This window comes from Tachyglossus aculeatus, chromosome 3 (genome assembly GCF_015852505.1).
Source record: "Tachyglossus aculeatus isolate mTacAcu1 chromosome 3, mTacAcu1.pri, whole genome shotgun sequence".
Lineage (NCBI taxonomy): Eukaryota > Metazoa > Chordata > Mammalia > Monotremata > Tachyglossidae > Tachyglossus > Tachyglossus aculeatus.
The window spans coordinates 7905856-7924046 of NC_052068.1; the positions used below are offsets into that span (position 1 = coordinate 7905856).

General features: G+C 45.3%; 1 protein-coding gene and 1 non-coding gene across 2 annotated transcripts in view; one reads left to right on the forward strand and one right to left on the reverse strand.

Annotated features, from left to right (window-relative positions):
- Nucleotides 1-5430, forward strand: part of LRRC27 (leucine rich repeat containing 27) — a 63807-nt gene extending 58377 nt beyond the window's left edge. Inside the window, exons 10-11 of the mRNA XM_038744042.1 lie at nt 13-139; nt 4969-5430. Coding sequence (XP_038599970.1) covers nt 13-139; nt 4969-5118 — 277 coding nt within the window. The 3' untranslated portion in view covers nt 5119-5430. The remainder of the gene's footprint in view (nt 1-12; nt 140-4968) is intronic.
- Nucleotides 4103-4176, reverse strand: TRNAI-AAU. Its single transcript has one exon. It is a non-coding gene; the product is annotated as a tRNA-Ile (tRNA).
- Nucleotides 5431-18191: the final 12761 nt, after the last annotated feature.

Genomic DNA, 18191 nt, shown 5'->3' on the forward strand with positions numbered 1-18191 from the left:
TGGTTTTCTCAGAGAGGTCAGAGATCGGGAATTGGCGCAACGAATCCAAAACCACATCCGGATGATGCAGGAAAGAAGAGATAAAGCGAGAGGGACCCCAAAAGAGGAAATGGAGAGAGCCAGACAAGCCCTGGAATATGTAAGAACCATAAAATGACTACCTCTTAAACGACTCTAAAAATGACTGGCCTGTTTAGAACTTGACTGGTTTTCTTATTCTTAAGAAGCAGGGGCACTTTAGATGTTTTTTCCCACAAGCAAACCCAAGCCACATTTTATAATGTGGATCTGGAGAAGAAGTGGCCTAAAGAACTTTCATGTAAACATGAATGAAACCCACAAATGTCAATTTCATAATAATGAAACTTTCCAGAATTGCTGTTGGACCAACGAGAGAGATTTTATCAACTACTGGCTCAGAAAAAGAGCTCAGAAAAATCTATCCATTGTCGTCGGTTAAATGCCTGACTTTATACAGACCCCTTCGCCCACATTTGAAGGAATCATCAGATGGCGGCCTGTTTTGTCTTTTGGGGTTTTTTAATGGTATTGGTTAAGCTCTTACTATATGCCAGGCACTATTCTAAACACTGGGGTAGACACAAGCTCTGACTGACTGACTGACTGGCTGATTAACTAACTGACTGTCCATCTACCTGTCTTCTTTGACTGACTGACTGACTGACTGACTCTGCTATTTGATCCACCTCCTCCCCTCTCCTTATTTTTTAGAGGAACCGAATTGCACTTCTGGTGGGTTAACAATGACAATCCATCCTGATCAAAATCTCCCAAGAAGAGATTCCTCCATTCTCCATCACCCTCCATTTTACCTCTAGCCCTCCACCTTTTTCAACTGTGCTTTTGCTTCTAATGAGACTGCAGGACAGCATCAGTAATAATAATAATAATAATAATAATGATAATAATAATAATAGCATTTCTTAAGCGCTTACTATGTGCAAAGCACTGTTCCAAGTGCTGGGGGGATACAAGGTGATCATGTTGTCCCACGTGGGACTCGCAGTCTTAATCCCCATTTTATAGATGAAGTGACTGAGGCACAGAAAAGTTAAGTGACTTGCCCAAAGTCACACAGCTGACCAGTGGCAGAGCTGGGACTAGAACCCATGACTTCTGACTCCCAAGCCCAGGTTCTTTCAATAATAATAATAATAATAATAATGTTGGTATTTGTTAAGCGCTTACTATGTGCAAAGCGCTGTTCTAAGCGCTGGGGTAGATACAGGGTAATCAGGTTGTCCCATGTGGGGCTCAGAGTCTTCATCCCCATTTTACAGATGGGAGAACTGAGGCACAAAGAAGTGAAATGACATGCCCAAAGTCACACAGCTGACAAGTGGCGGAGCCGGGATTTGAACCCATGACCTCTAACTCCAAAGCCCGTGCTCTTTTCCACTGAGCCACGCTGCTTCTCTCAATCAATCAATCAATCAATCGTATTTATTGAGCGCTTAGTGTGTGCAGAGCACTGTACTAAGCGCTTGGGAAGTACAAGTTTCCACTGAGCCATGCTGTTTCTCTGTGATGGATTCAGTGACAGCAGTTTCTCATGGGTGGGTTGTGGGGTGGTCATTGGCACTGGAGAAAGGGCTCCTTCCCAATAGAACTTTTTTGGTATTACATTTTCAAAGCTGTCTCCAAATGCCAACGTTTTTCTATAATCTCCCTGGGAAGGGACTAATCATATCCATTAGATTTAAGGTCCCCATCTCTGTATTTCACTGCAGGCCTTGTGGGACTTTAAGACTACCGAGTAGATAGAGCCCAGTTCTGGGAGTTTTCCACCTGTCTGCTGTGTGACCTTGGGCAAATCACTTCACTTCTCTGTGCCTCAGTTGCCTCATCTGAAAATGGGGGAAAAGACTGAGGTAGAGCAATGAGAAGCAGACAGAGGACAAATTGAAGCATATAAGGGTTAACAATAATAATAATTATAGTATTTGTTAAGCGCTTACTGTGTGCCAAGCACTGTTCTAAGCACTGGGGTAGAGACAAGGTAGTTAAATTGTCCAACATAGGGCTCACAGTCTTAATCCCCATTTTACAGATGAGGTAACTGAGGCCCAGAGAAGTGAAGTGACTTGTCCAAGGTCACATAGCAGATGAGTGGCCGAGCCAGGATTAAAACCCATGACCTTCTGACTCCCAGGCTTGTGCTGTATGCCATGCTGCTTCCCATGCTGACGCCACTGCCTCAGCCCAAACTCTGCCTGACCACATCTGGTAGATCAAGAGTTTACTACAGTGCTTTGGCCATGATAAGCGCTCAATAAATATGATTGAATGAATGAATGAATGAAGAGAGCCAGGTCTGTCTCTGCGCTATTTGCTCTGTGTGGAGCAGAGGGAGCCAGGTCTGTAGAGAAGTTCTAATATGTCCCAGGATTGGCTGGGCTCAAGGGCTCCCAATTTCTTGATTTGTACTTCCCGGCCTCATCTCTGCTCCAGAACCAGGCTCTCTTCTCATTCCAAACTCTGCCTCGAGTCTGCTGTGTGACATGGCCAAGTAGACAACCTCTCTGGGCCTCATCTTCCTCATCTGTAAAAGGGGAATGAGCTCCCCTCTCTGAACCCCGTCTTAGATTGTAATCCCCTTGTGGACTGGGACCATGTCCGATCCAGTTATCTCAGTGCTTAGCACAGAGTAAGCAATTAACAAATGCTATAATGAGGAAGTAAAGAAATCAACCTAAGCTCAAACCAGCCTGTATAACACTGAGCATTTTTCCAGATCTTACCAGTGCTTAGAACAGTGCTTTGCACATAGTAAGTGCTTAATAAATGCTATTATTATAATTATTGTACTGCCACAATCCCTGCTCCCCTTTCCTCGCTCTGTTTGCTTCTAAAGCCCCGATTATGGACAAACCTCCTGCTACCTTGGGGCATTCCTGGTTCTTAAAACCGTCCAATTCACTCTCCACTCCAAGCCTCCTTCTGCCTCAGATTTCACCTCCCTTAGTCCCTACCCAGCAAAATCATCATGCAACAACATTTTTTCTATATGGTATTTGTTTAGCACTTATAATGTGCCAAGCACTGTACTAAACACTGGGGTAGATATAAGCTAATCAGGTTGTTGGTCAGTCAGTTGTATTTATTGAGCCCTTACTGAGTGCAGAACGCTGTACTTACTGCGTGGGAGAGTAGAATATAACAATAAACCGACACAGTCCCTGCTCACAAACACAGTCTGTATCCCACAGTGGGCTCACAGTCTTAATCTCATGTTACAGTTGAGGTAACTGAGGCATAGAGAAGTGAAGTGACTTCTCAAGGTCACACAGCTGACAAGTGGCAGGGTAGGACTAGAACCCAGGTCCTTCTGCCTCCCAAGCCCAGGCTGTATCCACTAGGCCAAGCTGCTAACCAACATCTTCCAGATTCCACAAGCAGATTATGGAAATGTGGCCGTAAACCCCCATTTTCATTCATTCGTTCATTCAGTCATATTTATTGAGCACTTACTGTGTGCAGAGCACTGTACTAAGCACTTGGGAAGTACAAGTTGGCAACATATAGAGACGGTCCCTACCCAACAACGGGCTCACAGTCTAGAAGGGGGAGACAGACAACAAAACAAAACATGTAGACAGGTGTCAAAATCTTCAGAATAAATAGAATTATAGCTATGTGCACATCATTAACAAAATAAATAGAATAGTAAATGTGTACAGGTAAAATAGAGTAATAAATCTGTACAAATATATACAAATGCTGTGGGGAGGTTACGGAAGGAGGGAGGGCAGAGGGGGGGATGGGGAGGAGGAGAGGAATAAGGGGGCTCAGTCTGGGAAGGCCTCATGGAGGAGGTGAGCTCTCAGTAGGGCTTTGAAGGGAGGAAGAGAGCTAGCTTGGCGGATGTGTGGAGGGAGGGCATTCCTGGCCAGAGGAAGGACGTGGGCCAGAGGTGGACGGCGGGACAGGTGAGAATGAGGCCTAGTGAGGAGGTTAGCGGCGGCAGAGGAGCGGAGGGTGTGGGCTGGGATGGAGAAGGAGAGAAGGGAGGTGAGGTAGGAGGGGGTGAGGGGATGGACAGCCTTGAAGCCGAAAGTGAAGGCCAGGAAGGACACAAGCCAGGCCCGGCTGGGATATGAACCCAGGATCTCCTGTTTATTAGGCAGGCGCTTTAACCAGCTAAGCCACGGAGCCAATCTGCTCCTCTGCTCCCCGGCCCCTCCCCATTGCCCCAATCCCTTCCCTTTGTTCTACCCCTCAGCCCTGTCCCACAGCACTTGTGTATATTTGTACATATTTATAATTATAATTCTCCAAGAGGCCTTCCTAGACTGAGCCCCCTTTTTCCTCTCCTCCTCCTCATCCCCCCGGCTCTACCTTTTTCCCCTCCCCACAACACTTGTATATATGTATGTATAGATTTATTATGCTATTTGTTTTACTTGTGCATATTTTCTATTCTATTTATTTTGTTAATGATGTGCATTTAGCTTTAATTCCTTTTATTCTGATGACTTGACACCTGTCCACATGTTTTGTTTTGTTGTCTGTCTCCCCCTTCTAGACTGTGAGCCCACTGTTGGGTAGGGACCATCTCTATATGTCGCCAACTTGTACTTCCCAAGCGCTTAGTACAGTGCTCTGCACACAGTAAGCGCTCAATAAATACGATTGAAAGAATGAATGACTGTGTTGGTTTTAGAAAATCACGACGTGGGTTCTAATCCCAGCTCTGCCCCATGTCTGCTTTGTGACCTTGGGCAAGTCACTTCACTTCTGGGCCTCAGTTATCTCATCTGAAAAATGAGGATTAAGAGTGTGAGCTCCTTGGAGGACAGGGACTGTGTCCAACTTGATTAACATGAACAGCGCTTCCACATAGTAAGCGCTTAACAAGTACCACAGTTACTAATAATTATACTAGTAAATGCCCATAAGCACTGCTGTCCCATTTAACCCATCTCTTCTTCCCTCTCTACCTCAAAGGCCAACAAACTTCAGGTGGAAGTTGTCCAGAGAGCCCAGAACTACCATCTGGAGAAGGAGTATCGGTTCACAGCCTACACGGGAGACCCCAGCCATGACACAACCCCCCGATCGCAGCCACGCAATATATTTTTGAACATGAAATTTTAAGTTTCGACAGTCACCCGCAGCTGAACGGGGGCGGGTAGCTGTCTCCTCCCTGTTTCCTTCCGGGCTCTTGTTGGTTTGACTCCTGTTTCTTCCGCCCTGACAATGAGCAGAAACCAGACCGATAATAAACCATTCCACATCCAACCTGCAGCCACATTTCCAGGACATTTATCATTTTTCTTGGGAATTTGGTGGTATCCATATCGAAATTTCAATGGATTTTGAGGGACAGCCCTATCCTCAAATACCACATCAATCTATCGGTTGTAATTGTTGAGTTCTTACTGTGTGAAGAGCATTGTACTAAGCACTTGGGAGAATATATTAAGAATAATAATAATAATAATAATTGTGGCTAAGCACTTACTATGTGCCAAAAACTGTACTAAGCCCCAGAGTGGATACAAAGAAATCAGGTTGGATAAAGTTCCTGCCCGGCTTGGGGCTCACAGTCTTAATCCCCATTTTACAGATGAGGTAACTTCATAGAGGAAGTGAACTGACTTGCCCAAGGCACACAGCAGACAAGTGGCAGAGCCAGGATTAGAACCCATGTCCTTCTGACTCCTGGGCCTGCGCTCTATCCACTTCACCATATAACAGAGTTGAGAAACACTTTCCCCACCCACAGTGAGCTTACAGTCTAGAGAATGATGAGGCTAGTGAATTGTGGGGGTGTTGCATTTTCACGCCTCCTGGAAGAAACAAATCTACTCAGTCAATCGATGGTATTTACTGAACACTTACTATAGTCAGAGCAGTGTATGCAGAGCTCCTGGGAGAGTACAGTATAAGAGTTGGTAGGCATAATCCTGCCCTCAAAAAGCTTACAGTCTAGAGGGGGAGACAGGGGAGACAGATATTTCTGAATAAAATTCCATCCAGCTGTTGCTCTGGATGGAGGATCCTGACTGAAATTCATTTTTTGTTCCTGAATATATGTATGTGTATATGTATAAATATGATTGATTGAATCAGTGTTACTTATTGAACACTGCAATGCCCTGGCTTCTCTAAAATCCCATCTAAACCTAGAAGATGTTTCTCCTTTCCATCACCCTTGCTCCGGTCTCTTCAGTTCCCCTGATCTGGTGGTTCAAATTAAAACACGATTAGCTTCCTCTCAGGGAATGCATGACTGCAGATTTAATGGAGGGTTACTCTGGAAAGTCAGAGAGAACAAAATCCCAGCATCAAAGAGCGGAGCTGTGGAAAAATACCAAGAGGGAAAGAAGCTTGCTGGTAGAATGGACTGAGGAACCTTCTTCAGAGCAGACATTTTTAATCAGGACAATGGGCCACTACGTAAAATATTGTAAAATCATTTTCTCAGATAAGGAAAGGTAGATTTTTAGGGATTTGAAACCTACCAAAACCTACCAAAATGCCTAAAGTAGTCACTTTTTGCAAGCATCGTTTATTTTGGGGTCCAAGAGGAACAGATAGAAGGAAAAATGAACCCTCCCAACCCCCATAAAATAGTGTTTTCACTAAACCGCAGTTTTTCTCCAAAAAAAAAAAACTGATTGAAAAAAATTGTGCCTATCAAAGTTGGGGTTTTTTATAGTATTTGTTAAGTGCTTACTATGTGCCAAGCACTGTTTGAAGCACTGGGGTAGAGACAAGGTAATGGGCTTGGATACAGTTCATGTCCCACATGAGGCTTACAGCCTTAATCACAGTCTTTTTTGTAGATGAGGCAACTGTGGCACTCAGAAGTGAAGTGACTTGCCCAAGATCACAGAGCAGAAAAGTGATGGAGCCAGTTCTAGAACCCAGGTCCTTCTGACTCCCAGACATGTGCTCTGTCTACCGGGCCATGCTGCTTCTCCTAAGTTACTAATTCATTCACTATTCATACATTCATTCATTGTATTTATTGAGCACTTACGGTGAGCAGAGCACTGTACTAAGCACTTGGGAGAGTACGATATAACAATAAACAGACATAACAAGCTTACAGTCTAGAGGAGAAGACAGGCATTAATATAAATAAAGAAATTCCAGTAGACAGTAAAACCTTTGTGGGCAAGGATCATGTCTCTGTCAAGTTCTCTGGTTCCCAAGCCCAGGCTCTTTCACCTAGGCCACACTCCTTCTTGGGGTTTGCTCATTCATAATAATAATAATGATGATGGTATTTGTTAAGTGCTTACTATGTGTCAGTCACTGTACTAAACACTGGGGTGGATACAAGCAAATCAGGTTGGACACAGTCCCTGTCCCACACAGAGGTCATAGTCTCAATCCCCATTTTCCAGATGAGGTAACTGAAGCCCAGAAAAGTGAAGTGATTTGCCCGGGATCTCACAGCAGACAAGTGGCAAAGTTAGGATTAGAATCCATAACCTTCTGATTCCCAGGCCTGTGCTCCACCACTACACCATGCTCCTTCTCACATATATAATAATAATAGTAACAATGATGGTATTTGTTAAGCACTTACTATGTGTGAAGCACTGTTCTAAGTGCTGGGGGGATACAAGGTGATCAGGTTGTCCCATGTGGGGCTCACAGTCTTAATCCCCATTTTACAGATGAGGGATCTATGTGAGAAGCAGCATGGCTCCGTGGAACGAGCCCGGTCATGGGTTCAAATCCCAGCTCTGCCACTTTCATTCATTCAGTCATATTTATTGAGCGTTTACTGTGTGCAGAGCACTGTACTAAGCGCTTGGGAAGTACAAGTTGGCGACATATAGAGACGGTCCCTACCCAACAGTGGGCTCACAGTCTAGAAGGGGGAGACAGACAACAAAACAGCTGTGTGACTTTGGGCAAGTCACAACTTCTCTGTGTCTCAGTTACCTCATCTGTAAAATGGGGATTAAGACTGTTAGCCCCAGGTGGGACAACGTGATCACCTTGTATCCCCCCCAGTGCTTAGAACAGTGCTTTGCACATAGTAAGCACTTAACAAATGCCATTATTATTATTATACTTGGTATGAATGTGTATAGTATGTACTGTACTACTATCCCACATGAGTTCGTAGTCTGAGTGGGAGGGAGAACAGATATTGAATCTCCATTCTACAGATGAGGAAACTGAGGCCCTGAACCTCCAGGAGTCTCCCAGCAAACAAAAACACCTCACCACTGGCTTCAAAACAGTCAATCCCCTTGCCCCTTCCTACCTCACCTAGCTACTCTCTTACTACAACCCTGCCCACACCACTCCTTTGAGAAGCAGCAGCAGTGTGGCGTAGTGAATAGAGCCCGGGCCTGGGAATAAGAGAAGTCATGGGTTCTAATCCCGGCTCTGCCACTTGTCTGCTGTGTGACCTTGGACAAGCCACTTCACTTCTCTTGGTCTCAGTTACCTCATCTGTAGAATGAGGACTGAGACTGTGAGCCCCGTGTGGGAAAGAGACTGTCCAACACAATTTGCTTGCACCCACTTCAGTGCTTAGTACAGTGCCTGGCACATAGTAAGCGCTTAACAAATACCATCATTATTCGTAGTAGTATTAGCAGGGGGGGACAGACAACATCTCCAAACCAATCCAGAGCCACCAGGGGACAGCACAGGACCCTTGGTAAATGATGGTATTTGTTGAGCACTTACTATGTGCCAAGCACTGTTCTAAGAGCTGGGGAGGTATACAAGGTAATCAGGTTGTCCTACGTGGGGCTCACAGTCTTAATCCCCATTTTACAGATGAGGGAACTGAGGCCCAGAGAAGTTAAGTGACTTGTCCAAAATCACACAGCTGACTAGCGGTGGAGCCGAGATTATTCATTCAATTTTAGACTGTGAGCCCACTGTTGGGTAGGGACTGTCTCTATGTGATGCCAATTTGTACTTCCCAAGCGCTTAGTACAGTGCTCTGCACATAGTAAGCGCTCAATAAATACAATTGATTGATTGATTCAATTGCATTTATTGAGCGCTTACTGTGTGCAGAGCACTATACTAAGCGCTTGGGAAGTATGAGTCGGCAACATATAGATGGTCCCTACCCAACAACGGGCTCACAGTCTAGAAGGGGGAGACAAACAACAAAACAAAACATGTAGACTGGTGTCAAAATGGTCAGAACAAATAGAATTATAGCTATGTGCACATCATTAACAAAATAAATAGAATAGTAAATATATACAAGTAAAATAAATAGAGTAGTAAATCTGTTCAAATATATACAAGTGCTGTGGGGAGGGGAAGGAGGTAGGGCAGAGTGGGGGTTGGGGAGGAGAGGAAAAAGGGGGCTCAGTCTGGGAAAGCCTCCCCACATCCTCTGACTCCCAAGGCCGGGCTCTTTCCAATGAGCCACACTGCTTCCCGAGGCAGGAGACTCAAAGTCACAGGAGAGCACTTTCCGCTCTGCAGATGGAGCAGCCTGGGAAAGCCTCCCCACATCCTCTGACTCCCAAGGCTGGGCTCTTTCCAATGAGCCACACTGCTTCCCGAGGCAGGAGACTCAAAGTCACAGGAGAGCACTTTCCGCTCTGCAGATGGAGCAGCCTAGCCGCCTCCTCAGTCCAGCCAGCAGGGAGAGGCCAGAGCAATGGAATATTTAGCAGCCCAGTTGGGGAAGCATCCGACCTTGACGTTTCATAAGACCACAGTGCATTCTTCAGCGTGACCTACAGAGAAGGAGGTGCAGGGAAAAGGCTTCGGATTAAAAGTGGAAGGAATAAAGCCTGGCTCTAGGAATGAAGACTCTGAGGCTAACTTGGAGAGTCAGGCATGCAGGGAGAAATGGTTCCCAGACTGTAGAAACTCAGCTAAAAAAGGATGTCTGAGAGACGGTCAGGAAGAAAATAATGGGGCCGGAGTAGCTTGTTGTGGGCAGGGAATAATCACTGTGGAGTTCGTTAAGCGCTTACTGTGTGCCATGCACTGTACTAAGTGCTTGGTGTGGATAGAAGCAAATCATGAAGAGCAAAGCAAATTGGGAAGCAGCGTGGCTCAGGGAAAAAGCCTGGGCTTGGAAGTCAGAGGTTATGTGTTCTAATCCCGGCTCTGGCACATGTCAGCTGTGTGACTTTGGGCAAGTCACTTCACTTCTCTGAGCCTCAGTGACCTCATATGTCAAATGGGGATGAAGACTGTGAGCCCCACTTGGGATAAACTGATGACCTTGTATCTCCCCCAGTGCTTAGAACAGTGCTGGGCAAATAGTAAGCACTTAAATACCATCATTATTATTATTATTGGATTGGACAGAGTCCCTGTCTTACACTGGGCTCACAGTCTCTATCCCCATTTCACAGTTGGAGTAACTGAGACACAGAGAAGTGAAGTGACTTGCTCAAGGTCACACAGCAGACAAGTGGAGGAGCTGGGATTAGAACCCAAGACCTTCTGACTCCTTGGCCTGTGCTCTCCCCACAGCGCCATGCCACTTCTCTTTTAGACTGTGAGCCCATTGTTGGGTAGGGACCGTCTCTATATGTTGCCAACTTGTACTTCCCAAGCGCTTAGTACAGTGCTCTGCACACAGTAAGCACTCAATAAATACGATTGAATGAATGAATAATGTGTCTGTTATATTGTTATGTTGTACTCTCCTGAGCGCTAAATCCAGTGCTTGGCACATCCAGCCCTTAGAACAGTGCTTGGCACATAGTAAGTGCTTAATAACTACCATCATTATTATAATAAAGTGCTCAATAATAATAATAATAATAATAATAATAATAATAATAATATTTGTTAAGCACTGTGCAAAGCACTGTTCTAAAAGCCAGGGAGGTTACAAGGTGATCAGGTTGTCCCATGGGGGGCTCCCAGTTTTAATCCCCATTTTACAGATAAGGTAACTGAGGCCCAGAGAAGCTAAGTGACTTGCCCAAAGTCACACAGCTGACAGTTGGCGGAGCAGAGATTAGAACCCATGACCTCTGACTCCAAAACCTGTGCTCTATCCACTGAGCCACGCTGCTTCTCAATCAATACGATTGATTGATTTAGCCTAGTGGAAAGAGCATGGGCCTGGGTGGCCGGAGGTCATGGGTTCTAATCCCAGCTCCACCACTTGTCTGCTGTGTGACCTTGGGCAAGTCACAACTTCTATGGCTTTCAGTTCCCTCATCTGTAAAATGGGGATTGAGATGGTGAGCCCCTCATGGGACAAGGGCTTGTAGCCACCCCGGCACTTAGTACAGTGCCTGGTACATGGAAAGCGCTTAACAACCAGTCTACATGTTTTGTTTTGTTGTCTGTCTCCCCCTGCTAGACTGTGAGCCCATTGTTGGGTAGGGACCATCTGTATATGTTGCGTACTTGTACTTCCCAAGCGCTTAGTGCAGTGCTCTGCACACAGTAAGCGCTCAATAAATACGATTGAATGAGTAAATGAAATACCATTATTATTATTATTATTAACTTGTCTCTACCGTTTGTTTTGTTTTGTTGCCTGTTTCCCCCTTCAAGACTGTGAGCCCATTGTTAGGTAGGGACCGTCTCTGTCTGTTGCTGATTTGTACTTCCCAAGCGCTTAGTACAGTGCTCTGCACACAGTAAACGCTCAATAAATACGACTGAATTACTGACTGAATGAATGCTTAGCACATAGTAAGCGCTTAACAAGTACCATTTGACCTCTGCTCCATAGACCTGCTGCAAGGGGGCGCATTGCCGCTATCGGCCGCTAGAGGGCGTGAGGGGCCGCCCGCGCCCCACAGTCGCTTCTTTTCATTCATTCAATCGTATTTCAATCAATCAATCAATCAATCAATCAATCAATAGTATTTATTGAGCGCTTACTGTGTGCAGAGCACTGTACTAAGCGCTTGGGAAGTACAAGTTGGCAACATATAGAGACAGTCCCTACCCAACAGTGGGCTCACAGTCTAAAAGGGGGAGACAGAGAACAAAACCAAACAAATTAACAAAATAAAATAAATACAATAGATAAGTACAAGTAAAATAAATAAATAGAGTAATAAATATGTACAAACATATATACATATATACAGGTGCTGTGGGGAAGGGAAGGAGGTAAGACGGGGGGATGGAGAGGGGGACGAGGGGGAGAGGAAGGAGGTGAAGGAATATTATCGAGCGCTTACTGTGTGCAGAGCACTGTACTAAGCGCTTGGGAAGTACAAGTCGGTAACATATAGAGACGGTCCCTACCCAACAACGGGCTCACAGTCTAGAAGGGGGAGACAGACAACAAAACAAAACATATTAACAAAATAAAATAAATAGGATAGTAAATATGTACAAGTAAAATAAATAGAGTAATAAATACGTACAAATATATATATACATATATACAGCTGCTGTGGGGAGGGGGAGGAGGTAAGGCGGGGGGATGGGGAGCGGGACGCGTTAAATACTAATACTAATACTAATAATAATAAAACTACGATATTTGTTAAGCGTTTACTGTGTGCCAGGCACTGTACTAAGCACTGGGGGGAATGCAAGCAAATCGGGTTGGACACAGCCCCTGTCCCACGGGGGGCTCACAGTCTCAATCCCCATTTTCCAGATGTGGTCACTGAGGCCCAGAGAATTAATTAATTAATTTTGGTATTTGTTAATTTGGTATTTGCGCATCAGGCAGAAACTCCTCACCCTCGGCTTCAAGGCTGTCCATCACCTCGCCCCCTCCTACCTCACCTCCCATCTCTCCTTCTACAGCCCACCCCGCACCCTCCGCTCCTCTGCCACTAATCTCCTCACCATGCCTTGTTCTCAGCCTGTCCCGCCGTCGACCCCCGGCCCACGTCCTCCCCCGGGCCTGGAATGCCCTCCCTCTGCCCATCCGCCAAGCTAGCTCTCTTCCTCCCTTCAAGGCCCTACTGAGAGCTCACCTCCTCCAGGAGGCCTTCCCAGACTGAGTCCACTCCTTCCTCTCCCGCTCGCCCCGCTCTCCCTCCCGTTTAACCTCCTTCCCTTCCCCACAGCACCTGTATATATGTATATATGTTTGTAATAATAATAATAATGATGGCATTTATTAAGCGCTTACTATGTGCAAAGCACTGTTCTAAGCGCTGGGGAGGTTACAAGGTGATCAGGTTGTCCCATGTGGGGTTCACAGTCTTAACCCCCATTTTACAGTTGAGGTAACTGAGGCCCAGAGAAGTTAAGTGACTTGCCCAAAGTCACACAGCTGACAAGTGGCAGAGCCAGGATTTGAATCCATGACCTCTGACTCCAAAGCCCGTGCCCTTTCCACTGAGCCACGCTGCTTCTCATAAGCACATATTTATTACTCTATTTATTTATTTATTTTACTTGTACATATCTATTCTATTTATTTTATTTTGTTAATATGTTTGGTTTTGTTCTCTGACTCCCCCTTCTAGATTGTGAGCCCACTGTTGAGTAGGGACTGTTGGTATGTTGCCAACTTGTACTTCTCAAGCGCTTAGTACAGTGCTCTGCACACAGTAAGCGCTCAATAAATACGATTGATTGATTGATTGTTAGGCGCTTACTATAATAATAATAATAATAATAATACGAAGAAGAAGAAGAAGAAGAAGAAGAAGAAGAAGAAGAAGAATAGTATTTGTTAAGCACTTACTATATGCAATGTACTGTTCTAAGCTCTGGGGAGGTTACAAGGCGATCAGGTTGTCCCAAGGCAGGCTCAGTTTTAATCCCCATTTTACAGATGTGGTAACTGAGGCACAGAGAAGTTGTGACTTGCCCAAAGTCACACAGCTGACAGTTGGCGGAGTTGGGATTTGAACCCATAACCTCTGACTCCCAAGCCCAGGTTCTTTCCACTGAGCCATCCTTGCTATATGCAAAGCATTGTTCTAAGCGCTGGGGAGGATACAAGGTGATCAGGTTGTCCCATGGGGGGCTCACGATCTTAATCCCCATTTTATAGATGAGGTATCTGAGGCACAGAGAAGTTAAATGACTTGCCCAGAGTCATACAGCTGACAAGCGGTGGAGCCGGGATTAGAACCCATGACCTCTGACTCCCAAACCCGGGCTCTTTCCACTGAGCCACGCTTCTTCTCAGGGAAGTGACTTGCCCAAGGTCACACAGCAAACAAGTGGATGAGCCGGGATTAGAAGCCAGGTCCTTTTGATTCCCAGGCCCGGGCTCTAGCCACAAGGCCATGCTGTTTCTCTGAGACCAAAGATGGGCAGAGACACATAATGGCTGCAGGGGATTTGGTTCGGTTTTCTCCTTCCAGCACCATCAAAGTGGCCTAATGGATAGAACACGGGGCTGGGAGTCAGAAGGACCTGGGTTCAAATCCCTGAACCGCCACTTGTCTGCTGTGTGACCTTGGGGAAGTCACTTCACTTTTCTGCGCCTCAGTTACCTCATCTGGAAAATGGGGATTAAGATTGTGATGCCCACGTGGGACAAAGACTGTGTCCAACCCAATTACCTCGTATCTACCCCAGTGCTTAGTACAGTACCTGGCACACAATAATCACTTAATACCACAATTATAATTATTAGGGTTTTAAACCTGGGTCTTCTGTGAGGGGAGTTTTGTTATTGGTTGAGGGGGCAAGCATTCGAGAAGCAGCGTGACCTAATGGAAAGAGCCCGGGCCTTGGAGTTAGAAGGATCTGGGTTCTAATCCCAACTCCACCACTTGTCAGCTGTGTGACTTTGGGCAAGTCACTTAACTTCTCTGGGCCTCAGTTCCCTCATCTGTAAAATGGGGATTAAGACTGTGGGACAGTTGCCCAATGTGGGACAACTTAATCACCTTGTATCCTCCCCAGCGCTTAGAACAGCGCTTTGCACATAGTAAGTGCTTAACAAATGTTATTATTATTATTATTATTATTGTTATTAATTTCGGCTCCGCCACTTGTCAGCTGTGTGATTTTGGGCAAGTCACTTTACTTCTCTGGGCCTCAGTTACCTCATCTGTAAAATGGGGATTAAGACTGTGAGCCCCCCATGGGACAACCTGATCTCCTTGTAACCTCCCCAGTGCTTAGAACAGTGCTTTGCAAATAGTAAGTGCTTAATAAATGCCATCATTATTATTATTATTCTCTGGCCTTGATGATCTCATCTGTAAAATGGGGATTAAGACTGTGAGCCCCTTATAGGACAGGGACTGTGTCCAACCTGATCTGCTTATATATCTACCCCAGTCCTTAGTTCAGTGCCTGGCACACTGTGAGCGCTTAACCAATACCACAATTCTTATCATTTCTCTCTAACCCCAACTTAAGCAGAATTCCTTTCATTTTCTTACTTTAATCTAATTTACCTTCATTCCTTCAGGGTTGACCTTTACCTAATTTCTTATTAAAACAATCTTTGTTTACCTTTCAGGCAAAGGCAATTGAAAGTCTTCCAATTTGCCAACTAAATTTTGGGAAAAAAAACCACAATTACTTTGCTTTGGAGGAACACAATTCACCCACAGTTCCGATTTTTTTGTTTTTAAGAGCAGAAGGGAAATGTGTTTTTGCTCCTGAAGCTCTAATCCTGACTTCGCCACTTATCTGCTGTGGGAGCTTGGGCAAGTCACTTCACTTCTCTGTGCCTCAGTTACTTCATCTGAAAAGTGGGGATCGAGACTGTGAGCCCCACAAGGGACAGAGACTGTGTCCAACCCAAATCCACCCCAGCTCTTTGTACTGTGCCTGGCACAGTGCTTTTAAGTGCTTAACAAATACCATTATTATTATTATGTAATCAAATGATTTTATCCTTTTGTAATAGCTGTGATGTCATGGATTGTAGGCCATTTAACCTTTAGAGAAGGAATGTGGCCTAGTGGAGAGAGCCCAAGTCTGGGAATCAAAAGGACCTGGGCTCTAATCCCGACTCTGCCACATCTACTGTGTGAATTTGGGCAAGTTACTTCACTTCTCCGTGCCTCAGTTACCTCATCTGTAAAATGGGGATTAAGATTTTGAGCCCCCCACCATGGGACAAGGACTTTTTCCAAACTGACTAGCTTGTATCCACCCCAGAGCTTAGAACAGTGCCTCGCACAGAGTAAGCGCTTAACAAATACCACAAAACAACCCCACCCTTTGGGCGATAAATAGATACATATTTATCTACCCCAGTGCTTAGTACAGGGTCTGACACACAATGGTATTTGTTAAGCCTTGATTTTGATCTTGCTTCCATCTCACCTGTCTCCCCACCTGGCCCATGTCCTGCCTCTGGCCTGGAACACCCTCCCTCCTCAGATCCACCAGACAGTGACTCTCCCCATCTTCAAAGCCCTACTGAAGGCCCATCTCCTCCAAGAAGCCTTCCCAGACTGATCCCCACTTTTCCTCAGCTCCCACTCCCTTCTGCGTCTCCTTGACTCTCTCCCTTTGCTCGTCCCATCTCCCAGCACCTCAGGACCTATGTATATATCTGTAATTTTATTTAATTTTATCGATGTCTGTTTATTTGTATTGATGTCTGTCTCCCCAGCTCTAGACTGTGAGCTCACTGTGGGCAGGGATAGTTACTCATTGTTGTACTGTACTTTTCAAGTGCTTAGTACTGTGCTCTGCACACAGTAAGTGCTTAATAAATAAGATTGAATGAAGGAATGATTTTTTTTTAAGTCCATTGCTAGTTAACCAGAGACATTCATGAAGGACAGAATAGGGGATCCAGTGTGTGTGAAGATGAGGAGGAAGGGATGCAGGATGCTAATCACAGGAGAGTTTCATCGACCTTGGAATTTTCGAAAAGGAGATGGGCTTTTCTCACTGTAACATTGTAAGCCTCAAGGGAGTGACATTTTCTAAACAAGGGGTCTTTTCCCTGGTGATCTTAAAGCCATGGCCCCCCTCACAGGGGCTTTGCTCCAATTGTAGTTTTATGTGTCTGAGAGGAAATGGCAGCTTTTCCATTTTCTCATTTTAATCCAATGTGCTTCCTGAGCAAACCGTCTTTGACTTCCTCAGCCCTACTGCCGGGGCAGGCCCAGACTGCATTCTGATCCGGTGCCCATTTCTGTTTTTTATGTTTATTATCGCCGAAAAGGACCCGATCCCAGTTTTACGTGTCAGGATCGAGGCCTTGTACCATTTATTCCCTGATAACCACCCCCGCCCTGGAAATGGAGGCCGTGTTGGGGACTTGAGCGAGAATCCTTTCTGGAGGGTGGGCACGTCTCAGTCAGCCAGTCAATCAATCAGTGGTATTGATTGAGCACTTAGTGTGTGCAGAACACTGTAATAACAATAATAATAATGTTATTTGTTAAGTGCTTACTATAATAATAATAATGATGATGCTATTTGTTAAGCACTTATGTTCTAAGTGCTGGGGGGGATACAAAGTGATCAGGTTGTCCCATGTGGGGCTCACAGTCTTAATCCCCATTTTACAGATAAGGGAACTGAGGCACAGAGAAGTGAAATGACTTGCCCAAAGTCACACAGCTGACTAGTGGTGGAGTCGGAATTAGAACCCATGACCTCAGACTCCCAAGCCCGTGCTCTTTCCATTGAGCCATGCTGCTTCTTACTATGTGCCAGGAACTGTGCTAAGCGCTGGGGCAGATACAAATAAATCAGGTTGAACCCAGTCCCTTGTCCCATGTGGGGCTCACAGTCTCAAACCCTGTTTTCCAGATAGGGAACTGAGGCCCAGAAAAGTGATGTGACTTGCCCAAGGTCACACAGCAGACAAGTGTACTAAGCACTTGGGAGAGTCCAGTAAAAAGCTATAACAGATTTCCTGCCCACAGTGAGCTTACAGTCTCCAGGGGGCTCTTACAGTCTTAGAGTCTCTCTGGAGGTCCCCACCCACGGCCCTTCCAGCCAGGCAGGGTTCATTCATTCATTCATTCATTCATTCAATCATATTTATTGAGCGCTTACTGTGTGCAGAGCACTGTACTAAGTGCTTGCGAAGTACAAGTCGGCAACATATAGTGACAGCCCCTAACCATCAATGGGCTGAGACAGACAACAAAACAAAACATGTAGACAGTTGTCAAAATCGTCAGAACAAATAGAATTAAAGCTAGAAGCACATCATTAACAAAAAAAAAAAGAATAGTAAATATGTACAAATAAAATAAATAGAGTAATAAATCTGTACAAATTTATACAAGTGCTATGGAGAGGGGAAGGAGGTAGAGGAAAATGGGGGCTCAGTCTGGGAAGGCCTCCTGGAGGAGGTGAGCTCTCAGCAGGGCTTTGAAGGTTTAATA